This window comes from Dipodomys spectabilis, unplaced genomic scaffold (genome assembly GCF_019054845.1).
Source record: "Dipodomys spectabilis isolate Male_0828 unplaced genomic scaffold, ASM1905484v1 ptg000002l, whole genome shotgun sequence".
NCBI classification, from domain to species: domain Eukaryota; kingdom Metazoa; phylum Chordata; class Mammalia; order Rodentia; family Heteromyidae; genus Dipodomys; species Dipodomys spectabilis.
In genome coordinates, this window is record NW_024870679.1 from 51159692 (window position 1) to 51186668 (window position 26977).

Sequence of the window (26977 nt, forward strand, 5' to 3'; positions counted from 1 at the left end):
CAGGACTGATTAGCCATGACGTCTATAAAGGAGCAGGCAGCAATTAGCAGGCTCCTGAGTTTTTTGCAGGAGTGGGACAATGCTGGCAAAGCTGCAAGGAATAACATTCTTAAAATTTTCATTGAATCCAATCAAGGCAAGACTGCCCCTGAACTGGAGCAGGAGTTTTCCCAGGGAGCCAGCTTGTTCCTAGTGCGTTTGACCACCTGGCTCAGAATCACGTATCCTTTAACCAACAGTCTGGGGAAAAAAGGTAGACACTCTTCAAAAGAAGAGAGAGAGAGAGATGAGATGGTGAAGAAGCTTTGCTCTTGAATCTCTGTCATATCTTTGAACAGGACATCTAAATATATCCCAAAAGTCAAGAGCTTTATGGATTTCCTGTCTTCCCAACCTGTGTGTCCTTATTCTCTCCTGGTCTTTCTTTTCTCTCATCAGAACTAAAGAAGCTATTCCTTCTCTGTAGGGTGAATCTGTTTTTATTCTCTTTTGAATTCCCGACTATCTCCTTTGGGACTTCACTTTTTCTGTCCTGTAAGTTAACCTCACTACCAGCTCTGTGTGTGTGTGTGCGTGTGCGTGCGTGCGTGCGTGCGTGTGTGTGTGTGTGTGTGTGTGTGTGTGTGTGTGTGTACTGGTCCTGGCTTGAACTCAGAGCCTGGATGCTGACCCTGAGCTCTCTTGCTCAGGGCTGGCACTCTACTACTTCTCTACTACTTGAGCCATAGCTCCACTTCCAGTCTTTTGGTGGTTAATTGGAGATATGAGTCTAAGATTTTCCTGCCTGGGCTATCTTCAAACTACCATCTTCAGATCTCAGCCTCCTGCATAGCTATGATTACAGGGTTGAGCCACTGGCGCCCAGCTACCAACTTTTTTCATCAACATTTATATATGCTGAAATCTTTCCTACCTCTAGAAATAAAATTAAATTCCCATCTCAAACCTGAGTTGTGCCTATCTCCTGTTCTTCATGGTGGAGCTCGTTGAAAAGGTGGTTGGCTCTCCCTGTTTCCTCTCTGCCTGCTGCATTCTGACTCCTGTTCCCTCCACTGATACACCCAGCTCTCCCCAGGTTACCAGTGATTTTCTTTTTTTTTTTTTTTGGGTCCAGTCATGGGGCCTGAACTCTGGGCCTGGGCGCTGTCCCTCAGCTCTTAAGCTCAAGGCTAGCACTCTACTACTTGAGCCATAGAGCCACTTCTGGCTTTTTTTCTTTTTGTTTATGTGGTGCTGAGGAATTGAACCCAAGGCCTCATGCATGCAAGGCAAGCGCTCTACCACTGAGCCACCTTCCCAGCCCCTACCAGTGATTTTCTAATTGTAACCACCAGTGACTACATTCAAATTCCTTACATTCCTCATTCTACTGGCCTTTAAGTAGCCTTTGTCAATCAACCTTTCCCACTTCTCAAAACATTCAGATTCAAGAAATATCTTGGTTTCTTTTTTTTTTGCCCGTCCTGGGGCTTTAACTCAAGGCCTGGGCCCTGTCCCTGAGCTGCTTTTGCTCAAGGCTAGTGCTCTAGCACTTGAGCCACAGCGCCACTTCCGGCTTTTGCTTTTCTTTTTTCTTTTCTTTTTTTTTTTTGGCGGGAGGGGGGGGGGGCGGTCGTGGGGCCTGAACTCTGGGCCTGAGCGCTGTCCCTCAGCTCTTCAGCTCAAAGCTAGCGCTCTACCACTTGAGCCACAGCGCCACTTCCAGCTTTTTTCTTTTTGCTTATGTGGTACTGAGGAATGGAACCCAGGGCCTCAGGCATGCAAGGCAAGTGCTCTACCACTGAGCCACCTTCCCAGCCCCGGCTTTTTCTGTTTATGTGGTACTGAGCAATCGAACCCAGGGCCTCATGCATGCGAGGCAAGCATTCTACCACTGAGCCACCTTCCCAAGCCCTGTCTTGGTTTCTATAATAACATTTCTTGAGTTTTTTTCCCCTTTCTTTATATCTATTTCTTTATTTTTATTTTGTTTTCATTTTTTACTTTTTTTTTTTAATGGGTCCTGGGGCTTGAACTCGGAGCCTGTTTGCTTTTCTACTCAAGTCTCTGCTCTACCACTTTGAGCCACAGCGCCGCTTCTGGTTTTCTGGTGGTTAATTGGAGATAAGAGTCTCACAGACTTTCCTTGCCCAGGCTGGCTTTGAACCATGATCCTCAAATCTCGGCCTCCTGAGTTGCTAGGATTACAAGCAAGAGCCACCAGCACCTGGCTGTGCCGGGCTTTTATATCCATTTCTCCTCTTCTTGAGCCTTCCCTTACATGTTGGTGTTCTATCGACATCCTGTGTGTTTTCTGTTTCTTCTTGAGCAGTAACTATTGTCATGATTCCTTCATCACCCCAATTGGAGGATTCTGCAAACCTTCCTCTGAAATCTAAACTCCATACCTACTTATCCAACTCCTGGCTCTCCTCATATGCCCCAGAATGACTCAAATTTCTGGGTAGGTAAATAGGAAGAGAATTCAGTGAATGGGGAGTAGAGCAAGTTTTGGGGGTAGGTAAACTGAGTTTGAGACATGCTAATTTTGAGTTGCCTGTGTTTAGAAGCCCTAAAGGAAGATCAGGGAGGAAGACAGATTTGGTCACCACTGAAGTGACAAGAGTTATAATGGATTTGAAGATATCTCTGCTCTGAATTGAAAGTGCACTTGGTGGATCACCTCAGATTTCTTTGTTGTTTTTTTCTCTTTGCATGAACCCTCTCCCCTTTCATAAACCTTCTCCTATATGACTAATTCCTCTCCTTTATTCAGGCCTCAATTTAAACATTACTTTCCCCAAAAGCCCTTTGAAAAGCCCAAAGTTCTCCTTTTATCTGTATTCACAGAACTTCCTCCTAATAGCCTTAGCATTTTGTTTTACTTGCTTACTACCTCCCTCCCCACACTGGACTATAAGCTCTGTGAGGTCAACAGTTGCATCCATGCTGCATTTCTGTCACCTAGCACTATGCCTGGAACATGTCTACTGGGTAAAGAAATGAGTGAACCAGAGATCCTTTAGATAGTCAGGACTCAAGGTTTAAATAAACACAGCTCTCTGTTCCTTACATGTAGGTCACTGATAAATTAGGGATGTAAACTGCAGGCTTTAGGCCTGCAACACTGGCCAGAGGGAATACTTCTGACTATATGTCTAGGTTGAGTCTAATGTCTTATGTGCATAAGAGGCTTAAAATGTAGGTTAGAGCCAGGCACCAGTAGCTCATGCTTATAATCCTACTTACTCAGGAGGCTTGAGATCTGAAGACTTGCACATGTTAGGCAACAGCTCTATTACTGAGCCAAATCCCCATCCCTAACTAGCTTTTGTTTTTCAATTGTGAGGCTTGAACTTAGGGACTGGGTGCTGTCCTGAACTCTTTTGCTCAAGGCTAGCACTCTTCCACTTGAGCCACAGAGCCACTCAGCCTTTTCTGTGTATGTGGTACTGAGGAATCAAACCCAGGGGTTCATGCATGTTAGGTAGGCATGCTACCACTAATCCACATCCCCAGCCCTGTGGCTCTCTTCTTTTCTGAGACATGATGTCCTATTGGCCCACTAGAGGACTGTGATGAAGATGATATGAAACAATGCAAGCAAAGCAGTTAGCACAGTGCCTGGCATGCAATAAATGCAATCCCTGTTAGCTCCTACTGATATCGTCGTAATCTTCTAGAAAAATTGCTGGAAACAATAAACCAGAAAGATGATAGTGTACGACTATGAAAACAAAAATAGTTCCATGTGTGGCGATCACGCTGCATCGCCACACCTGAGGAGGAGGAGGTAGGATGATCAAGAGTACAGCCAGCCTAGGCTGTAAGGATGCTGTCACACACACACACACACACACACACACACACACACACACGTATGTATGGCCAGGGAGGGAAGTAACAAAAATTGGTCAGCCTAGCTAGTAAGTGAAGAAAATGGAGAAAATACACTGAAGCAGGCATGGGAGAGAAGGGAGAAGACAAGGTGGGAATAAAGAGACTTCATGAGAGCTGATAGCCCGAACTCTAGCTATGGCGGCAACAGGCAGGAGAGCCGGGCTCCAGAGAAGACACTCTTCTTGCAGTAAAGAGCTTTTCCTAATGAGCCAATCTGTCTCTACCTCTATTGGCATCCTGGGAGCCAGGGTGCAGCAGAGATAATTTGCCTTCCCCTCCCCACCCTCCCCCCAACAAAGCACCATTACCTCCAACCCATTACATTAGCCTTTATCAGTCGTGGAAGCTCTCAGTCATCCTCCATGAGCTGCAATAATTCCAGCTAATTTCTTAAGTGTTCTAAGAGCGTGCGATGGGTTATGAGCCTAGTAATTGTTGACTGGTTCTCTTTCTGTTGTGGCTTGATTTCATACCTTGTATCCAAGCTGATGCGTGCTCTGGGTGCTTTATTACAATGAGGCTTTTTGCAAAGGCGCACATTAAAAAATAACATTAAATACAGAGGTTGTTTTAAATCAGGATTTAATTTTCCACCATCTCATGTTATTCTTACTAGGAAGCCATGCAATTCTTCATAAGGATAGAGACCTCCCATGCAAAACTTTGAGCAAATACAAAATTGAGAATTAATGATGAAGCTAATTCTTTTTATAGAAGCCTAAGAATGATGGTGGGGTGCCAGTGGCTCACACCTGTAATTCCAGCTACGCAAGAAGTTGAGCTGCTGGCTGCCAGTGGCTCACGCCTGTAATCCCAGCTACTCAAGAAGTTGAGCAGCTGGGCACCAGTGGCTCACGCCTGTAATCCTAGCTACTCAGGAGACTGAGATCTAAGGATTATGGTTCAAAGACAGCCTAGGCAGGAAAGTTTTTGAGACTATTATCTCCAATTAACCACCAGAAACTGGAAGTGGTGCTGTGGCTTAAGTGGTAGAGTGTTCGCCTTGAGCTGAAGAGCTGAGGGACAGCACCCAGGCCCAGAGTTCAAGCCCCACCACCAACCAAAAAAAAAAAAAAAAAACGAAGTTGGTAAGAACTGAGGATGGAATTCAGCCTAGTAAGGAAAGACCATGAGACTCTTACCTCCAATTAACCACCAAAAAAGATAGAAGTGGAGTTGTGACTCAAGTGGTAGACCACTATCCTGGAGTAAAAAAGCTCAGGGACAATACCCAGGTTCTGAGTTCAAGCCTCAGGAACAGCACACACACACAAAGTCGAGGATTGAGACACACACACACACATACACACAAAATAAATGAAGTATGCTAAGACTCATGGATGCAATCGTTATATATTACACAATCCTCAGCTCTCTCCATTTAGCCTTCCTCACTTTCAGCAAACAGTCACAGCCAAGGTGACCAAACTACACTGGGGGAACTTCTTAGACAACAAGCAACACGCCAGTGTCCCCCTCTTCCCATCCTGCATCCTCTTGGCAAAGGATGCAAATTCAGCTTCTTTGTCAACCTAGGCCCTGGGTAGGATCCAGGATCCAGGGATTAGACACAAGATCAGGTTCCTGTATGAAAACCATCACAGAAAGTGTTCTTTAACTTGTTGGGCAGCTACATGACTGGCTTGTGCTTAGAAAAGATCCTGAGGTCCATTGGCATTTTCTTGTCAGCTGTGAGCAGGTGAGTTGTGTTGCAGAGGTGAATCCTGGCTCAATAGCGTATCAGGCTTGTGGTGTCCACAGCACTCAGACTGCAGGGGACCAGGAATTCTAGGTATCAGGAGGGGAATGGTAACCCTTGAGATGGGCCCAGTGGTGGTGTTCCCCTGCTGCATTCTCCTCCACCTCTGTTCCCCATTGGTCATTTACTAGTCAGCACTCTAACTAGAATTGCAGACACTCAATTCACATTTGGACTCAGAGAAAGGACAATTATTGTCTCACTTCCCTGAAAAGCCCAGATAATGGAAATGCTGCAAAGAATCTCAGCTGAGTGCCCTGGCTCACACCTGAATCCTACTCAGAAGGCAGAGATCTCAGGACCGAGGTTCAAAGCCAGTCTGTGCAGGAAAGTCCATGAAACTCTTATCTCCAATTGAACACTAGGAAACCAGAAGTAGTTCTGTAGCTAAAAGTGGTAGAGTGCCAGTCTTGAGCATAAAGAGCTCAGGACCAAATGCTCACGCCCTGAGTTCAGGCCCCATGGCCAACCAAAAAAAAATTCAGAGCCAGGGGCTGGTGGCTCATGCCTGTAATCCTAACTACTCAGGAGACTGAGATCTGAGGATTATGGTTCAAAGCCAGGCCAAGCAGACAAATCTGTGAGACATTAGTTAACCAGCAAAAAGTTGGAAGATGTGGTCCAAGTGGTAGAGCACCAGCCTTTAGCAAAAAGGCCAGGCAAAGCCAAGTACTGGTGGCTCACAACTACAATCCTAACCACTCAGGAGGCTGAGATCTGAGGATTGAGGTTCAAAGCCAGCCCAGGCAGGAAAGTCTGTGAGACATTTATCTCCACCAGAAAATTGCAAGTGAAGCTGTGGCTCAAAGTGGTAGACTGCTAGCCTTGAGCAAAATTGCTCAGGGACAGCACCCAGGCTCTGAGTTGAAGCCACAGGACCAACAATAAAACAAAACAAAAGCAAGAGTTGCACGGCCTTGAGTTCCAGCCCCAATACTGGTACAGACACAGACACACACACACACACACACACACACACACACACACACGAATCCAGTACTACTTTATATCACTTTCCTATGGACATTGCTTTGATAGGAGGCAAAGTTGAAGAAAGAACCTTGGAACCCTCTGAAGGTCAGGGGCAAGCAACCTGACAGGTTTTTATTAACTCTTCCCCATACCCCTACGTACACAGCAACCGGTACCTGGTAGAATTTCTTGAGGTTGGAGGTGCCCTAACACTCTTGGAAATCCTTGGGTTGGAGAAGATCAAGGAAGAGGACAAGAAGGAATCCATCAAACTCCTTCAGATTATCGCAAACTCTGGCAGGAAGTACAAGGAGCTCATTTGTGAAAGCTATGGTGGGTACTGTGTGTGACAGGAGGGGCGGGGAGGCTGCATCCTTACTCCTTGCCCTGCTGTGCTGTGGGGGAATCTGTCACACAGCAAGGGACTGCACAGGAAGAAGCATTTAGTACAGTGGACTCAATTAGCTTCTGTCCACATGACCACCGGAAGACTGGATTTATGGCTTTCCTGATACATCATTTGCTCAAACTTCTCAGTGGTGGTTTTTAGAAGTCCTCCATTTTAAATATGTTCTCTTTCACAAATCTGCAACAAAGATCGATTTCACTGCTGCCAAAAATCTTGTGTGAAATTGAGTTGTGAATAACTCTAGAAGTAAAATTATTGATTATTTATGATAGTTCAGGTATTGGCAAAGGGAGGAGGAATACAAAGATGAGTAAAATACAGGCCCTGTTCTCAAATAGTTTACCATCTGATGAGAAAGCAAACAACCCAGTAATTTCCAGAATTGCAAATGTTCTGGTTGAGGCATGTAAAGACAATGGCACCCTCAGGCAGCCCATTTTCAAAGCATTTCCCAGCCTGCGCTTTCATCAGGATTCTCCCTTCTGTCTCCTCCATGGCCTCAATGTCTTCATCTGTAAAATGGAACGAATCACCAGATACAGAGGCTCACAACTATAAGCCCAGATACTTGCAGGGTAAAGATCAGGAGGATCATTGTTCAAGGCCAGCCTAGGGAAAAAGCAAGATTCTATCTCAATAAGCTAGGCATGATGGTGCAGGACCGTGGTCCCAACTATGTGGGAGGCCATAAGTAGGATTGCAGACCGAGGCCAGCCCCAGGCAAAAATCACAAGACACAACCTGGAAAAAAACTAAAAGCTAAAAGGCAGGAGGAAAGGTTGGGGAGGTGGATCACGTAGTAGAGCTCTAGGGCAAGTATGAAGCTCGTGAGTCCAAATACCAGTACTGCTAAGTTAAAAAAAAAAAAAAAAAGACGGATGAAAACCTCACATATAGTTTCTCAGGTTAAATGAGATATGTTTGAAAGCATTTTGTAAACTGTATCCTCTCCAAGTGTGATCAGTTTTTTTTTTAATGTATGTTTTAAGCTGGGCATTGATGGCTCACGCCTGTAATCCTAGCGTCTCAGGAGGCTGAGATCTGAGGATCTTAGTTCAAAGCCAGCCTGGGCAGGAAAGTCCATGAGACTCTTATCTCCGATAAGTCATTCAGAAAACTGGAGTGGTGCTGTAGCTCAAGTGGTAGGGCACTAGCCTTGAGCTGAAGAACTGAGGGACAGCACCCAGGCCCAGAATTCAGGCCCCACGACCAAGAAAAAAAAAAATCTCTTGGATTTGTCTGCTGGGGCTGGCTTAACCCCTTGAACCTCTGATCTCAGCCTCCTAAGTAGCTAGATTTCAAGCATGAGCCACTGGCTCCCAGCTCTCTATCATGCAATCTTCAGTGGAGGTGGTTTTCATAAATCACATCCAACTTAACATTTTCTCTTTTTTTCCCAGGTGTACGATCCATAGCAGAATTTCTTGCAAAGTCTAAGTCAGAAGAAACCCAGGAGGAAGTGCAGGTTCTGTTGGATTCTTTGCTACATGGAAACCCCAAGTACCAGAATCAAGTATATAAAGGTCTAATAGCTTTGCTGCCCTGCGTGTCTCCCAAAGCTCAGCAGCTGTCCCTGCAGACCCTCAGGACCGCCCAGGTGAGCCAAGGCTGTGTGCTCCTGGGGTCCTGATTCAGCTGCACCAGTCTTATAATTACCTTCGCTCAGCCTCCCCCAGCATGTCTGCCCTTCATGCCGCAGTCAGTGTTTCTTCTAGAAGGCCCAGGTGGGTCACAGGGTTCATGCCTCCCAGCAGAGTGATTTGTCCTGTTTACTTAAGGCAGACTTCAAAGTGATTGTGACAAGCAACAAGGATAGTGAGAAGTCTGCAGAAAAGATTAAAGGGAAAGAGCCAGGGTGCATGTGTAGACAGTGTGTAAGTGACAGGCCAAGTCATCACTTGTGGAACTAGAACTGCTTCCTTTTTTCCTCCTTGGCTTCTGTCCTAGCTATTGAGTGAAGTCATATTTGGGACATGTGTGGTGGTCATGGGAAGACCTCATGCTTAAGGATGTTCAGTGGCTTTGATCTGACTATCTGGGGAGGGCAGGATTCTGAGCCAAAACAGCCTGGGAAGCTATTTGACATCTCTGGCCTCTGTTTCCTTCCTGTGTAATGAAGAGAATAATTCGTAGTAGGAAAGACTTTAACTTTGACTTGTCTGAGGCTGTTTCCTTCTTTATATGAATAGAGAAGGAGCTTACACCTGTAAGCCTAGCTATTCAGGAGCCTGAAATCTGAGAGGATCATGGTTCAAACCCAGCCCAGACAGAAAAGTCCATGAGACTCTTATCTCCAATTAGCCAGAAACAAAAAGCCAGAAGATGGAGCTGTGGCTCAAATGGTAGAGTCCCAGCCTTGAAGAAATAAACAAACAGACAAATAAGGTTCTGAGCACCCCCCCACACACACACACAAATGAATAGAATAGAATAGGTGATCTCTAGGAGGAAGGATGACCAAAAGAGAAAATGTGGAAGGGCTGGGAATGTGGCTTAGTGGTAAAGTGCCTACCTAACATGCATGAAGCCCTGGGTTCAATTCCTCAGTATCACAGAAACACAAAAAGCCAGAAATGGCAACTGTGGCTGAAGTAGTAGAGTGCTAACCTTGAGCAAAAGAAGCTCAGATTCAGTGCCCGGTCCCTGAGTTCAAGCCCCATGACCAAAAAAAAAAGCGGAAAAAATAGTGGAGCCAGTAGGAGGCATAGGTTGTACAGCAACTTGTGAATATGCTTAGTGCCACTAAACTCAAAAGTGATGAAAGCCAGGTGCCGGTGGCTCACGCTTGTAATCCTAGCTACTCAGGAGGCTGAGATCTGAGGATCACAGTTCAAAGCCAGTCTGAGCAGCAAAGTCCATGAGATTCTTATCTCCAATAAACCACTAGGCCCCATGACCAACAAAAAAAAAAAAAAGAAAGAAAAAGAAAAATTGGAATGTGGCTTAGGGTAGAGTGTTTGCCTAGCATGCATGAGGCCCTGGATTTGATTCGTGATACCGTATAAACAAAAATTTTTAAATAAAAAATGAAAAACCAGAAGTAGCACTGTGGCTCAAGTGGTAGAGCCACTATCATTGAGCACAAAGAGGCTCAGAGACAGCACCCAGGCCTTCACTTCAAGCCCCACAACTGACAAGAAGAAAAAAAGGGGGGAGGGGCAGGGAAAACTCACCTTGACTTGGAAGGAGTTAGGGTTTGCTTACTAACTTGATAGACCTTGATGGTTACCAAGTGCCCATCTGAAAAGCAGCCAAGCTAGATCCAAATACAGAATCTAGAACCTTCCTCTCATAGACAGCTCTCTGTGACTCTTACTAATGATTTTTTAAAGGAAATACCCTGTATTTATTTTTTTTTTAATTTTTATTTTGTCAGTTGTGGGGCTTGAACTGGGCCTGGGCGCTGTCCCTGCACTCTTCAGCTCAAGGCTAACACTTTACCACTTGAGCCACAGCGCCACTTCCAGTTTTCTGAGTAGTTTATTGGAAATAAGAGTCTCACAGAGTTTCCTGCCCAGGCTGGCTTTGAACCGAGAGCCTCAGATGTCAGCCTCCTGAGTAGCTAGGATTACAGGCATGAGCCACCAATGCCCAGCTTTATTTATTTTTTGCCGGTCATGGGGCCTGAACTCTGGGCCTGGGCACTGTCCCTGGGCTCTTCAGCTCAAGGCTAGCGCTCTACCACTTCAGTCACAGTGCCCCTTCCAGCTTTTTCTGCTTAGGTGGTGCTGAGGAGTTGAACCCAGGGCCTCATGCAGGCAAGGCAAGCGCTCTACCACTGAGCCACCTTCCCAGTCCCTTGTTTCACTTTTTTACTGTCATTATAAAGATAATGTACAGAGAGCTGATGATTTTTTCTTTTTCTTTGTGTATGTGATTGTGTGTGTGTGTGTGTGTGTGTGTGTGTGTGTGCACATGCACGTGCATGCGCTTGTGCACCAATACTAGGACTCACGCTCAAGGTTTAACTTTTTACTCAAGGTTGTTGCTCTACCACTTCTGGCTTTTTGCTTGTTAGTTGGAAATAAGAGTCTCCTAGATTTGTCTTCCCAGGCTGACTTTGAACTTGGATCCTCAAACCTCAGTCTACTGAGTAGGATTACCAGCATGAGCCACTGGTGCCCAGTAGTAGTGATACCTTTTCCTTTGAAACTTCCCAAGCCTCTAAGCCTTCACAGGAGCCCATGAGCTGAGTGTAAGTAAATTTGGAAGAGGTAGAAAAGAGGGGTTAGCTGATGGGTGAGGCTCCTAAGAGAAGAAGTGACTGATTCTTGCTTCTGCAATTCTGGTTCCTGCATTGACCAGGTAGCTTCAGCTTAGTGCTTCAGTAGAGACCTGGGATGCTTCAGTAGAAACCTGGGAAGCTCCCCTGTCACTCTTTGGGGCTTGTTTGGTTTGGTTCTTCCCTCCATCCCTCACCATAGCACTTGTTGATTTGGAAGTTGGTGTTTCATTCCAGGAGTACAAGGTCTAAAGACAACCACCTTGTCTTCTTGTTTATCTCACCAGGAAATCATTGGAACGACACACCCCAGCATCGTGGACTGTGTGCTGAAGGTGCTGGGCACGATGCATCTGGAAGTTCAGTATGAAGGTAAGGTGGCCACCTCCAGGTGATAGAAGGTACATTAGGCCTCAGAGTCTTCCCTCAATCACAGAGCCTGTTGTTCTACATTCTGTGTGGAAGATGCTGAGCCCATGACGCTCAGCAGTTTTTTTTAAGGATATGACAGTCATAGTCATGCTTTGAATCAGCCAGATGGTGCTTTAACTTTTCTTAGGATCTAGCCAGATGCCAGTGGCTCACACCTATAATCCTACACACTCAGAAGGCTGAGATCTGAGGATCATAGTTCGAAGCCAGCCCAGGCAGACACATCTATGAGACTCGTATCTCCAATTAACCAGAAAAAAAAAAAAAATGAAGTGGAGATAGGGCTTAAGTGATAGAGCAGGAGCCTTGGGCAAAAAAGCTAAGGGACAACATCCAGGTCCTGAATGCAAGCAACAGTACTGGCTACTGGCATAAATAAAACAATCTACCTGGATTAAAAGCTGCCTCTTGTTCAAGCCTCTTATGGTAGAAGAGGTCACACTGTTAGGACTGGAGTGGAGCACTTTCCTAGCATTGGTGAGGCCTGGCTTCAATCCTCAGAGGAGGGGGGGCGGGGAAGGACAGGAAGGGGGAGGAAGAAAAAGAGAAGGAAAAAAAACCACTCTGAGGAATGTCCTCTCTATAGGAAATTAAACTGGATAATGACAGTATTAATACATTTCACACAATGAGGGCCGGAGATGCAAGCCATTTTCCATACATCATTTTGCTTCATTCTCAAAACCACCATGAATACAAAGCCTGGCGCATATACCAGGTTTGAAATGTTTGAGTGAATGAATGGTGAAGAAAGAATGGTGGTTTTTATGTTTTTCAAAATAAAACACAGGGAGTTAAGTATATTTCTCACGACTACACAGCTACCTAGACTCAAAGCAGCCTGAGAGACTTGTAAGACTTACATTCTCAACACAGCACACAGCAGACATTCAAAGGGTGTGATTTCCTTCCTTTTTACTATGGTGATTCAGAGACCTTTCTGTAGTCAATAGGAAGGGACAAGGAAAGAGGACTGAGCATTGGAGAATGGAAAGAGTTTGGAAGGTAGAAAGATGCAGAGGAGGACATTCTGGGAAAAGAATGGTAGAAACGGAGGCATAAAAGTAGAGAAAGCCTGAGCAAAAGAAGCTCAGGGACAGTGCCTAGGATTGGCAGAAAAAAAAAAAAAAAAAGCCAGGTGCTGGTGGCTCACTTCTGTAATCCTATCTACTCAGGAGACTCAGATCTTAGAGGATTGAATTTTGAGGCCAGCCCAGACCCCCCCCCCCCCCCCCAAAAAAAAAAGTCCTCAAAATTCCATCCTTAAAACAACCAATAAAAAGCTAGGTTGGAGGAATGGTACAAGTGGTAAGAGTATCAGCTAAAGAAACAAGCCAAGCAAGTGTGAGGCCCAGAGTTCAAGCTCTAGTACCTGCAAGAAGAAGGAGGAGGCCAAGTGCCGGTGGCTCACGCCTGTAATCCTAGCTACTCAGGAGGCTGAGATCTGAGGATTATGGTTCAAAGCCAACCTGGGCAGGAAAAGTCTGTGAGACTCTTATCTCCAATAAACCACTCAGAAAACCAGAAGTGGCAGTGTGGCTCAAAAGGTAGAGCACTAGCCTTGAACTTAAGAGCACAGGGACAGCGCCCAGGCCCAGAGTTCAAGCCCCACAACTGACCAAAAAGAAAAAAAAAAGTAGAAGGAGGAGGAGGAGGAATAGGAAGAGGAGAGGAGTGAGGACAACTAGTTGCTCCCATGTATAATCCTATCTACTTGGGACTAAGAAAGGTGGGGGTTCATACCTGTCATCCCACCTACAAAGGGAAGACTAAAATAAGCAGATAATGCTTCAGGCTCACACCCAGACAAGAAGCAAGATGCTACCTCAAAAATAGGGGGGGGGGGAGGAGGATTGGGATTGGGGGGGAGGGGGGAGGCTGGAAAGGGATGAGAAGGGTAAACAAAGGAGGAGGCTGCAATGCTTGGTAAGAAATGTATGCATTATCCTGCCCATGTAATTGTAACCCCTCTGTACAGTATGTTCACAAATAAAATTAAATTAAAAAAAAATAACTAGCTCAGCCAGGCATTAGTGGCTCATGCCTATAATCCTAACTACTCAGGAGGCTCAGATCTAAGGATTGAGGTTCAAAGCCAGCCCAGGCAGGAAAGTCCATGAGACTCTTATCTCCAATAAACCACTAGAAAACTGGAAGTAGTGCTGTGGCTCAAGTGGTAGAGCACTAGCCTTGAACTGAAGAGCTGAGGGACAGCGCCCAGGCCCAGAGTTCAAGCCCTACACTGACAAAAAAAAAAAATTACCAGCACAGGCTGGGAATGTGGCTTAGTGGTAAAGTGCTTGCCTAGCATGCATGAGATCCTGGGTTTGATTCCTCAGCACCACATCAACAAAAAGAAGAAGTCATTAAATAAATCATAATTTAAAAAAATATTCAGCACATAGCCAGACTCCAATGATTCCTTTAATCCTAGCTACTCAGGAAGCTGAGATCTGAGAGTCATGGTTCAAAGCCAGCCCAGGCAAGAAAGTCTATAAGACTTTTTTCTCCAGTTAACCACCAAAAAGCAAGAAGTAGAACTGTGGCTCAATTGGTAGAGCACTAGCCTTTAGCTCAGAGTCAGTGCCTAGGCCCAGGACAAAACAAAACAAAACAAAACAAAAAAACAGGAACAGGACTGGGAATGTGGCTTAGTAGTAGAGTGCTTGTCTAATATGCATGAAGCCGGGGCTGGGAAGGTGGCTCAGTGGTAGAGTGCTTGCCTTGCATGCATGAGGCCATGGGTTCGATTCCTCAGCACCACATAAGCAGAAAAAAAAAAGCCGGAAGTGGTACTGTGGCTCAAGTGGTAGAGTGCTAGCCCTGAGCTGAAGGGCTGAGGGACAGCGCCCAGGCCCAGAGTTCAGGCCCCACGATCGGACCAAAATAATATGCATGAAGCCCTAGGTTTGATTCTCAGTACCACATAACAGAAAAGGCCACAAGTGGCCTGTGGCTCAAGTGGTAGAGTGCTAGCCTTGAGCAAAAGAAGCTTAGGGACGGTGCCCATGTCTGGCAACAACAAAAAACAGAAACAACAGCACAAAAAAAGATTGGGGAATGAAGGAATGTATCAGCCATATTTTTCTGTCACTGCATTATCAGTTTGTTTTAGTCCCATAGGTACCGATGGGTATGTGGGCCTTGTATATTGAGAAGTAATGCTTGTTGAAACCCTCTGATTAACAGCCCAAGCAGCTCTTATCTGAGGAGGAGCTGAGCGAGGGGGACCTAAGTAAAGATCAGTTTCTGGCGTTGATCCTGTGCTGACCTAGCAGTGGAATCATGATAGGAAGTTCAATGAGACTGGGTTAGATGCCTCAGATCTTCCCACCTACCTCTACCTGGCAAACACAGCCACTTTCTCCCTCCCAAGGCTCTCAGCTTAAGTATTGCTTCTTCTCAGGCCTTCTTGCCATCACTTCCTGTTTTGTTTTGTTTTTTCCTTCGGTCGTGGGGCTTGAACTCTGGGCTTGGGCGCTGTCCCTCAGCTCTTCAGCTCAAGGTAAGCGCTCTACCGCTTGAGCCACCGTGCCACTCAGGCCTTCTTGGACCCTGCCTTTAACCCTTGTCAGATGGCAGCCTCCTTCCTTAATACCACCCTGCCCCCTCCAGCAAGTTGTCCCTCAATGACAGCATTAACCTCCAAAAAGCCTTTTACATAGATGGTGCAAAATTCCTGGGTAACTGTCATGGTCTTTATCCCTACTTTCTCAGCACTGTGCCAAGCATATATTAGGGCATCCTTCCATGTTGGGATGGAGGCAGGGAGGACTCCACACTCTGCATTATTACTTTCCTGAATAAGTGAATATCTCTCTCCTCCCAACCTCTGAGCAACTCCAGTATAGGAACAAGGATTGCTCCATTTCTTTAACAGCCCAGTGTCTGGAACACAATGGCTGCTCAGTAGTTCATTGAATAAATTGTGTGTGTGTGTGTGTGTGTGTGTGTGTGCGTGCGCACGTGCATGCTTGAGCCACAGCTCTACTTCTAGGATTTGTTTTGTTTCATTTTTGCCAGTCCAGTGGCTTGAACTTAGGGCGCAGACGCTGTCCCTGAGCATCTTTGTGCTCAAAGCTAGCAATCTACCACTTGAGCCACATCACCACTTCCAGTATTTTTTTTTTCTGAATGGTTTATTGGAGATAAGCATACCACAGACTTTTCTGCCTTTTTTGGGTAGCTATGAACCTTGATCCTCATATCTCAGCCTCCTGAGTAGCTAGGATTACAGGTGCGATCCATGGGGGCTTGGCACTTCTGAGTCTCTTTTGGTGGTTATGTAAAGATAAAACTTTCCTGCCTGATGGGCTGGGAAGGTGGCTCAGTGGTAGAGCGCTTGCCTTGCATGCCTGAGGCCCTGGGTTTGATTCCTCAGCACCACATAAGCAAAAAGAAAAAAAAGCCGTAAGTGGCGCTGTGGCTCAAGTGGTAGAGCGCTAGCCTTGAGCTGAAGAGCTGAGGGACAGCGCCCAGGCCCAGAGTTCAGGCCCCACGACCGGACCCAAAAAAAAAAAAAAAAAAAAAAACTTTCCTGCCTGAGCTGGCTTTGAATCTCAGTCCTCAGATCTTACCTTCCTAAGTAGCTAGGATTACAGGCATGAACCACTAGGACCAGGCTATTGAAAAGATTTGTGACAGGGGCTGGGAAGGTAATTCAGTGTTTGCCTTGTATGCATGAGGCCCTGGGTTCGATTCCTCAGCACCACATAAGCAGAAAAAGCCAGAAGTGGCACTGTGGCTCAAGTGGTAGAGCACTAGCCTTGAGCTGAAGAGCTGAGGGACAGTGCCCAGGCCCAGAGTTCAGACCCCATGACTGGGAAAAAAAAAATTGTGACAAAATGGGTTAGCTTTAGTTATGTTGATAAACTCCTCCAGGCCCCAGCTTCTTTCAATATTGGCCCAGTTTAGAATCTTTCTATGTTTATTTAGTAATAGCTAATAGTGTCAGAAGCAGTGGGAACAGGAAGCTTCCACATTGCCCTTTGGTTTGATGTCAGCTCGTGATGACAATGAAACTGAGTTATCTGACTATAACTCAGTAATCTGACTGAAAGTTCAAGGCCAACCTGAGCTACATAGAAAGACCTTGTCTTAAAAAAAAAAAAATAACAAGAAAGCCGTGCATGGTGGCTCATACGTGTAATGCTAGCTAGTCAGGAGGCTGAGATCTGAGGATCTAGGTTCAAAGCCTGGACAGGAACATTTGTGAGACTCTTATCTCCAATTAACCACCAGAAAACCAGAGTGGCGTTGTGGCTCAAGTGGTAAAGTGCTAGGCTAGCCTTGAGCTGAAGAGCTTAGGGACAGCGCCCAGGCCCAGAGTTCAAGCCCCAGTACAGACAAAAGAAGAAGAGAAATGTCTATTGATTGATTGAATTAGCCTTTTCTTTTTTTCTATTTTTTTTTTTTGAACTCAGAACCTGGGCATTGTCCCTGAGTTCTTTTGCTCAAGGCTAGCGCTCTACCACTTTGTGCCACAGCTCCACTTCTGGTTTTTTGGTGACTAATTGGAGATGAGAGTCTCATAGAATTTCCTGCCCTGGCTGGCTTTGAACTTCAATCCTTTGAGCCATCTGAACAGCTAGGATTACAGGCATGAGCCACCAGCACCCAGCTTTTTAAAATGTTTTGTTATTAGAAAGTTAATGTACCATGGGGATACAGTTGCATAAGTCAGGCAAAAAGTACATTTCTTTGAATTAGTCTATGTCTTACCATGTCAAAATAGTCTTGATGTAACTCTGAATATAGAGGCTGCACATATAAGAAGTGTCCACAAGGAGGAGCTGTTGCACTTGCTCAGTGCAGAACTGAAGTTAAAAAAATGAACCATTCAGTTTCTGGTGAAACTCCTCCAAAGGGAGGGGAGGAGAGACTAATAGATCTTAGATGTAGTAGGTGAGTAGCCAGAGAAGATCCAAAATGAACTCCTTCAGGTTTGAGAACAACAAATTGCAAAAACAGGGATATATATCCTTGACAGATCAATTATTACCTTAGGAACATGAGCATTCTTATGTATGATAATTAGAAGTAGACTAATTCACTGTAAGTTAATTTGCCAAACATATGCCTGCCAGAAGTCAATTGGCCAAATGAGCAATTTGCTGAATGGCTAATTTACCAAATTACCAATTTATTAAAAATAAGTTTCTTTTCAATATTTGTAAAGGTTATAGTCGTTCATATTGGTTGTATTATGAGAGACTAAGAGCGCAGGGAAAACTCAGCCTTTGGAGTCTCTGGGGCTTCAGATTCTGCTGAGCAACTCAGCATATATGTGCTGCTGGGTTTAGAATCTGGGCAGGTTCCAGCCAGCTTTCTGTGATAGGGATTCTCTCTGAGACTTGAGTCAAACATCACTGTCTGACCTGGGCACTGGTGTCTCATGCCTTTAATCCTAGTTATTCAGGAGGCTGAGATCTGAGGCTCTCAATTCCAAGCCATCACAGACAGAAAGGTCCATGAGATACTTAACTTCCAATTAACCATCAAAAATTTGAAAGTGGGGGCTGGGAAGGTGGCTCAGTGGTAGAGTGCTTGCCTTACATGCATGAGGCCCTGGGTTCGAGTCCTCAACAGCTCCACTTGTGGCTCAAGTGATAGAGAACTAGCCTTGTGAAGAGCTGAAGGCCAGCACCCAGGCCCAGAGTTCAGACCCCATGACCGACCAAAAAAAAGCTAAAAGTGGGGCTGTGGTTCAAATGGTAGAGCACCAGCCTTGAACAAAAGAAGCTTAGGGATGGTGCCCAGGCCCTAAGTTAAAGCCCCAGGACTAGGAGGAGAGAAGGAGAAGGAAGAATCTCCTTTCCTGTCTGGGCTGGCTTCAAACCACAGTCCTCAGATCTCAACCTCCTGAGTAAGTAGAATTACAAGTGTAAGCCACCAGTGCCTGGTTCCTTTTTGTTTTTGAGATAGGATCTCGTTATGCTGCCCAGGATAGCCTTGAATTCTGGAGCTCAAGTGATCCTCCAACTTCAGTCTTTCAAGTAGCTGAGACTATAGGTATACATGGAGTTGGCCTTTTTTGTGTGGTGGGAGGCTCTGGGGATTGTGTTCACAACCTTGCTGCTTGCTGGACACCTCAGCCACCTGCAGCCTCATTTTGCACTCTTTTGTTGTTGTTGTTTGTCAATTGTGGGCTTGAACTCTGGGCCTGGGCACTGTCCCTCAGCTCTTCAGCTCAAGCAAGTGTTCTACCACTTGAGCCACAGTGCCATTTCTGGTTTTCTGGTGGCTTATTGGAGATAAAAGAGTTTCACAAATGTTCCTGCCCGGGCTAGCTTTGAACGTCCATCCTCAGATCTCAGCCTCCTGATTGACTAGGATTATAGGCATGAGCCACTGATGCCCAGCTGCAATGGTTATTTTGGAGGGGGGGGAGGTCCGGTCAGGGGGCCTGAACTCTGGGCCTGGGCACTGTCCCTCAGCTCTTCAGCTCAAGGCTAGCACTCTACCACTTGAGCCACAGCGCCACTTCCAGCTTTTTTCTTTTTGCTTATGTGGTGCTGAGGAATCGAACCCAGGGCCTCATGCATGCAAGGCAAGCGCTCTACCACTGAGCCATCTTCCCAGCCCCATGCAATGGTTATTTTTAAGGTAGAGTCTCACTTCATACCCAAGCCACATACCCAAGCCGGCCTGGGCTGTGATCCTACGTGTGCTTCCCCATGTTGCTGGGGTTGACAGGCGCACACCACTGTGCCCAGTCATTGTGTTTCCCCTGTAACTGTGATAATAGGCATGTGCTACCTCACCCAGTCACTGATTGAGATGGAGTCTCCTGAACTTTTATGCATAGGCTGACCTCAAAACCCCCATCCTACTTCACCCCATCCCCATCTCTGCCTGTCCACTAACTAGAATTACAGGGTTGAACCACCAGGCCTGGCTTAAAAGGTACTTTTAATGTTTCAACATTGGGCTTTGAACAGGATATGGGGAAAGAGATATGGAAGGCACAGGAGTCAGAGGTAGAAAATAAATGGTCAGGAATATGCTTGATTTGGAGATCTTTACAAGAGTGTAATTTATCTGTCTTGCTAGCTCTCTGCTAGAAGAGGAACCAAACTTGAATGGAAGCATAGTTCTCAACTCTGGCCAGTAGGTGGCAGTCTTGTCTGGAAATATAGAGAAAGAACAGGGACAGACTAGGAACAAGAATTGCCATGAAACAAGCCTTCTCAGAACTTTTAGCACTTTGGAATTGGCTGCATGTGCAGGCAGAGTTTAAATGAACTCTTCCTCTGAGTTCTGGTGGTTCATGCCTGTAATCCTAGCTACTCAGGAGGCTGAGATCTGAGGATCCCAGTTCAAAGCCAGCCAGGGTTAGGAAAGTCCATGAGACTCTTATCACTAATTAATCACCAGGAAACTGGAAGTGGAACTATGGCTCCAAGTGGTAAAGCGCTAGCTCTGAGCAAGAAAGCTCAGGTACAGCACCCAGGCTCTGAGTTCAAGCCCCATGACCAACAAAAATTAACTTTTTCCCTCTAAAGGCGTGACACTTTTAGTCTCTAAAATGAGCTGACAACGCTAGGCTGAGAACTGAGGATCTCAGTTCAAAGCCAACCTAAGCAGAAAAGTCTGTGAGACTCTTATCTCCAATCAAGTGGTACTGTGGCTCCAAGTGGTAGAGTGCTAGTCTTGAGCAAAAAGAGCTCAGGGACAGCACCCAGGCCCCAAGTTCAAGCCCATGACCAACAGAATAAAAAAATTAAAAATAAAAGACCAGTGGGGCCTCCGCATCCAGACTCTAACCTCCTCAACTCTAACCTCCTCTACTCTAACCTCTACTCTAACCTCTACTCTAACCTCCTCTACTCTAACCTCTAACCTCCTCTACTCTGGCTGAAGTGGCTCACCAGCCCCTCCTCCTTTCTCCTCCTCCCCTTCCCTTGGGGCTGGTTCTGTAAGGATGTGGCCTCCACAATGTTCCAGGAGGCCTGGAAGGGCCTTGCCCACGACTGGGTGTTGGGAAGGGTGATGGGGGGTGGGGGGGCACGCAGGGGCGCGGCCTCTCCAGCGTCTCCGCTCTTTCCTAGCCATCGAGCTGATCAAGGACCTGGTCAACTACGACGTGCGTTTCCCTCTACTCAAGGGCCTGGTGGCCCTGCTGACACCATCCTTGGAGAAGTCCAAACTGCGCTCCAAGATCCTCGCGGGTAGGATGGCGGGTCGGATGTCCGGCCGGGGCCGGGGAAGGGGCCCTGGGCCTCAAGGCCGCTTGCCTCCCCCCGCCACCCCCAGAGTCCTCGGTTCTCGATTTCACCACCCACCTGCCAGTATTCTTGCAGCAGGCTGCGGCCGCCAAGACCATCGGGTAAGCGGGCAGGGAAGGTGGGTCCGGCACCCCAGCCGCCGGCGGCGGGAGAGACCCGAGCCGGCCGGGGCCTGGCCCCGCTCCCCCTGCCAGGGTCCTGGCGCGCGGCAGCCTGAGCGTCGCGGAGGACCTGCTGCACATGCGCGTGGTGCACAGCCTGCTGGCCGCCATGGGCAACACGGACCACAGCAACAGCCAGAGGCTGGCCAGCCTGACGCTGGAGGTGCGGGGGGGGGGGGGGGCGGGGGGGGACGGGGGGGGGGCGGGCAGGGCTGCGGGGCCAGGGTCACGGTCCGCGGCACGGACCGACGGACCGATGGACGGATGGACATGGACACGGGGGGCGGGGGGGCCGCAGGTCTTCGTGCAGATGTTCCCGGTGGTGGAGGAGCACGTGCGCGAGTCCATGGGGGAAGAGCTCTTCCAGCTTTTCCTCGTGAGTGCTCCCTCCCGGCCCCCTAGATTCAGCCCAGGTGCGGAGGTGGGGGTGGGGGGTCAGAAAGACACCTCCCCTCCCCCACCTCCCCTCCCCCACCTCCCAACCCTCCCCCCCCCCCCAGCACCGGCCTGGCCGTCCGCGCTCTCCGGGTCCCCACAACCGCTCTTGCACCCTGGCAGTCGGGCTGGGAGCTGCACCCCAGGAAGCCTTGCCTGCAGCACCCCTCTGCTCAAACCCCAGTGGCAGAGTGCACCCCGCCCTGCCTCACCCCTGCCTGCCCCTCCGGCTCCCGTCCTCAGGAAAGCGCTGAGGACCTGTACAGGAAGATCGATAGCATCCAGGCGGACATCTTGGCAGCCAACAAGGTCAATGTTACCAAAGGTGAGCAGGGGGTGAGGAGCCCTGGCTGCCAGGGTGCGGGGCCCGGCCAGCGCCCCAGCTCACACCGCTGTGGGCCTGCAGCGTTACACTTCCACAGAGGCTCCAGCGGCCGCAACTTCGCCTTTCTCCCCGACTTTGATGATTCCAATCAGATGGAATACATCACAGCCATGGAAGAGGAAGAGGAAGGGAGGGTAGAAGAGGAGGAGGAGGAAGAAGAAGAAGTGGAGGAGGAGGAGGAAGAGATAGAGGAAGAAGAGGAGGAAAAGGAAGAGGAGAAAGTGAAGAAGGATATGGAATGAAAAGAGTAATTGTTCCTATGTCAAACCCAGGCCAAGGTCTTTCCTTATCGGGAACCTCCCCCGGCTTCCTGGGTGGGAAGTTGGGGGTGGGGAGAGAGTTAGCTGCTGTCTGGGAAGACTTCAATAAACAGTTTCAACATCTGTCTGTTGTGCACGGTGTGGAGAAGGGAGATCATCAGATGAGCCCTAGAGTGATGTATTGGAGGAGGATGCCTTTGCTTCCCAAAACGCAGGTCTGGAGGAGAGGGCCACTAATTAGCCTCCTGGAAAGCTCAGGACATCATCTGGACTGAATATAGGGCCTGCCTAATCCCAGGTGGCCTCCAAAACACTAATCCACTGAGTCTGTTTTGTTCCAGTACCAAGAGTGTGAACTAAGATCCTAGGGTGCTGTCCCTGAGCCTTGTCACTCAAGCTAGCGCTCTACCACTTTGAGCCACAGCTTCACTTCCAGTTTTCTGAGGGTTAATTGCAGAGAAGAGTCTCACAGACTTTTCTGCACAGGCTGGCTTTGCACTAGAATCCTCAGATCTCAGCCTCCTAAGTAGCTAGGATTACAGGCATGAGCCAACAGCCCCTGGCTGAGTCTGGCTTATTTTGCTTAGCATTATGATCTACAGTTCCATCCACTTTCCTGCAAATGACTTAATTCATTTGAATTCCAGGCCTTGCCTTGCTCTTGCTAGGCAGGTACATTATCACTTAAGCCACACCTCCAACCCCAATTCATTGTTCTTCATGTAGTATTTTGTGGCTGAAAATATGCCATTTTCTTTATCCATTCATCAGGTTGACTCTATAGCTTGGCTACTGTGAATCATGTTATGATAAACATGAGTGTGCACATAAAGACACTTGTATATCCATGTTCATTGCTGCACTATTCATATTATTCAAGTTGTGGAAACAGCCCAAATGAGTGCATGAGTGGATCCAAAACATGTGGTCCCTATACATAATGGAATTTTACACGGCCATTAGAAAGAATATTATGTCATTTGCAGGGAAATGGATGGACCTAGAACAAATCATGTTAATTGATGTAAGCCAAGCTCAGAAAGACAAATAGCACATGTTTGTTCATATATGCAGAAGCTACAGCTAAAATACGTGGACATAAATTATACAGGTCTCGGGCTGGGAAGGTGGCTCGGTGGTAGAGTGCTTGCCTTGCATGCATGAGGCCCTGGGTACAATTCCTCAGCACCACATAAGCAGAAAAAGCCAGAAGTGGCGCTGTGGCTCAAGTGGTAGAGTGCTTGTCTTGAGCTGAAGAGTTGAGGGACAGCACCCAGGTCCAGAGTTCAGGCCCCACGACTCACACACACACACACACACACACACACACATATCAAAATGAACTCCAGGAAATGAAATCAAGAGATTTTTTTTCTTTTTTGTTTCTTTTTTTTTTGTCGGCTGTGGGGCTTGAACTCTGGGCCTAGGCGCTGTCCCTCAGCTCTTCAGCTCAAGGCGAGCGCTCTACCACTGGAGCTACAGCGCCACTTCCGGTTTTCTGGTGGTTTATTGGAGATAGGAGTCTCACGGTCTCTCCTGCCCGGGCTGGCTTTGAACCGCGATCCTCAGATCTCAGCCTCCTGAGTAGCTAGGATTACAGGCGTGAGCCACCAGCGCCCGGCATCTTTTTTGTTTCTTTTTGTTCTGTTTGTTCATTTATATGTCTTTGACAGCATAAAGGGAAGCACAGAAATGGACAAAAGATGAATAAATGCAGCAATGGTACTTCAGTGAACACCATGTTGAAAATGAGCTATATAACTTGTGGGTGGGGAGAGAGTGAGTGAAGGGGTGACACTTTCTAAAAAGAAATGTACTATTTACCTGACTTATGTAACTGTAACTCCCCTCTGTGTATCACCTTTATAATAAAAATACTTCCTAAAACATGAGTGTACAGTTATCATTACTGTATGCTGACACTACTATACCTAGGTGCCGGTGACTCACACCTATATTCCTAGCTCCTCATGAGGCTGAGATCTGAGGATCATGGTTCAAAGGCAGTCCCGGGCAGGGGTGGGGAGGAGGCCAATTATACTTCAGCTTTTTGCCCAAGTTAGTGCTGTTCTATCACGTTGAGCTACTGAGCTACAGTTCTACTTCCGGTTTTCTGGTGGTTAATTGGAGATAAGACTCAATGACTTTCCTGCCTGGCTAGCTTCAAACTATGATCACCAGATCTCGGTCTTGTAGCCAGGATTACAGATACCTGGCCACCTGCCTGTTTGAACTCTTTTTCTTTTTTGTCGGTCATAGGGCTTGAACTCTTTGGGCCTGGGCACTGTCCCTCAGCTCTTCAGCTCCTGGTTAGAATTCTACCACTTGAGCCACAGCACCATTTCCGGTTTTCTGATAGTTTATTGGAGGTAAGAATCTTAACAGACTTTCCTGCCTGGGCTGGCTTTGAACCATGATCCTCAGACCTCAACCACCGACAAACTGCTTGTCCAAAGTTTTTAAACTCAACCATCGGGATATTTTCTAATGCCAAGTCAAAAACCAAATCAAACCAAAAAGTCCTGCATGCTTTGCAAATTCGCTCAGACTTTAATAGGTCCTAGACATATATAATATCCAAAACACTACAAAGCTTTCTGTTTTTCAAACATCATTGTTAGCCCTGCTAGAAGCAAGGCCTCAAAGAACTGGGTGAAGACTCAGAATTGCTCCTCGCGTCAGAAATCTTTAGTAAAAGGAGAAACATTTATACGATCTGAAAAGAAACCAGAGTATGCGATTGTGTCTGATCACCCAGTACTCGGGTAACTGCAACGCCTTCATCACCAACGGTCATTATTTACCCAAGATAGATGGTGACCTTTGCTCTTATGTCACATAATTCTGTGACTTTTTCTTATTTTAAGGGAAAAAAATCTAAAAAGAAAAATAATCATGTTTTAATTTAAGCAAACTCCTGAGTGCAATGCATTGTGGGTATGTAAATTATCATACGTAGCCACACACACCCGTTTCCGGAAATTCCTTAAATAGTTCGATTTGTTTCCCCCGCGAGGCGTTGAGCCACCACTAGAGGGCGAAAAGGAAGCTGGAGTTACAGAAATATACCTGGTCCAACATGGAAGGGAGAATTAAGACTGCAGAAAGCCCGGTGTAGGTGGCTCACCCCTGTAATCCTAGCCACTCAGGAGACTGAGATCTGAGGATCGGAGGTTCAAAGCCCACCCCCGAAGGTAACTCCGAGAGACTCTAATCTCCAAAAAACCACTCAGAAAACCGGAAGTGGTGCTGTGGCTCTAAGGGTAGAGTGCTAGCCTTGAGCTGACGAGCTGAGGGACAGCGCCCAGGCCCAGAGTTCAAGCACCACGACCTACAAAAAAAAAAAAAAAAAAAGACTGCAGAAAAATATTCTCCTGAATTTAAAAAAAAAAAGACTCGGATGTAATTAAGTGGTAGAGCACATGCTTAGCATGCACAACATTCACTCTTGGTTTCGTCGTTAGTATCAATAAATAATAAAAAATTTGAATCCAAGAGCCAGAGGCTCACACCTGAAATCCTAACTACTCGGGAGGCTGAGATCTGAGGGTCACGGTTCAAAGCCAGCCTGAGCAGGAAAGTCCAAGAGAAGCTTATCTCCAATAAACCACTCAAAAGCCGCCAGTGGAGCTGTGGCTCAAATGTAAGCTTGAGCAAAAGAGCTTAGGGACAGTGCCCAGGATTCGAGGTCAAGACCCACAAATGACAAAAAAGTATATATATAAATATATATTGAAAATTGTCTAGGTACATTTATTTAACAAAGATTTGTTCAGCACTCCTTCTGAGAAATGTATGATACAGAACATTGGGTGTTGGGGCTGGGAAGGTGGCTCAGTGGTAGAGCGCTTGCCTTGCATGCATGAGGCCCTGGGTTCGATTCCTCAGCACCACATAAACAAAAAGAAAAAAGCTGGAAGTGGCACTGTGGCTCAAGTGGTAGAGTGCTAGCCTTGAGCTGAAGAGCTGAGGGACAGCGCCCAGGCCCAGAGTTCAGGCCCCACAACAGGACCTCCTCCCCCCCCCCCCAAAAAAAAAGAACATTGGGTGAACATTAAAGGATCCCAAAAATGTAAGGCAGTATAGACATAAAGTCACTTAACATTTACCCCAACTCAAATTTACTTTGGAAGCAATGGGGAGCAATTGAAAAGCTCTAAAGGAAAATACTATCAGATTCGTTGTAAGGTTTTGTTTGTTTGTTTTTTTGTTCTTTTCAGATTGGGTATTTCAAAGTAGCAACATCTGGTCATAGGGGTAAAGTTTTCCTATCTTTCCTCCCAAAAATTTCATGTGTTAAAGTCCTAATTTCAGAATATGCTTTATTTTGAGGGGGTCTGGATTGCCCTAGGAAAGTATATAAAGTGAGGAAAAACACAATTGAGGTTAGGTCCCTACAAAGCAGTGACACAAAGGGAGTCAGAGGTCAAAGTCTGAGTAGAATCTGGTAGAGTTTGAGTCTATCTGCATAGTAAATTCCTCAGGCCAACCTAGGTGCCAGTAGCTCACTCCTGTAATCCTAGCTACTCAGGAGGATGAGCTCTGAGGAAAGTGATTCAAAGCCAGCTTGGGCAGGAATGTCTGTGAGACTCTTATCTCCAATAAACCCACCAGAAAACTAGAAGTGGCCTTGTGGCTCAAGGTGGTAGAGCCCTTGCCTTGAGCTAAAGAGCTCAGGGACAGTGCTCAAGCCCAGAGTTCAAGCCACCTGACCAACCAAAAAAAAAAATTTTTTTTTCCCCTCAGGCCAGCCTGAGGTACATACACGATGAGGCCTTGTTTCAAAAGCAATTATATGTGGAGCATGTGAAGGCAATTAGGAAGGCAGGAGGAAAA

General features: G+C 46.7%; 1 protein-coding gene and 1 non-coding gene across 2 annotated transcripts; one reads left to right on the forward strand and one right to left on the reverse strand.

Moving 5' to 3' along the window:
* On the forward strand, positions 1-22266 carry Armh1 (armadillo like helical domain containing 1). Its single transcript, XM_042681169.1, has 11 exons — positions 1-221; positions 5510-5578; positions 6777-6943; positions 8420-8616; positions 11529-11613; positions 20724-20843; positions 20929-21001; positions 21095-21224; positions 21360-21437; positions 21740-21821; positions 21903-22266. Exons 1-11 carry the CDS (start codon positions 16-18, stop codon positions 22121-22123), a joined length of 1428 nt encoding a protein of 475 aa, XP_042537103.1. The 5' UTR covers positions 1-15; the 3' UTR covers positions 22124-22266.
* Positions 22267-24760: 2494 nt separating this feature from the next.
* LOC122113088 lies at positions 24761-24877 on the reverse strand. The gene has a single exon (XR_006148375.1). It is a non-coding gene; the product is annotated as a U5 spliceosomal RNA (small nuclear RNA).
* Between the last annotated feature and the right edge of the window lie 2100 nt (positions 24878-26977).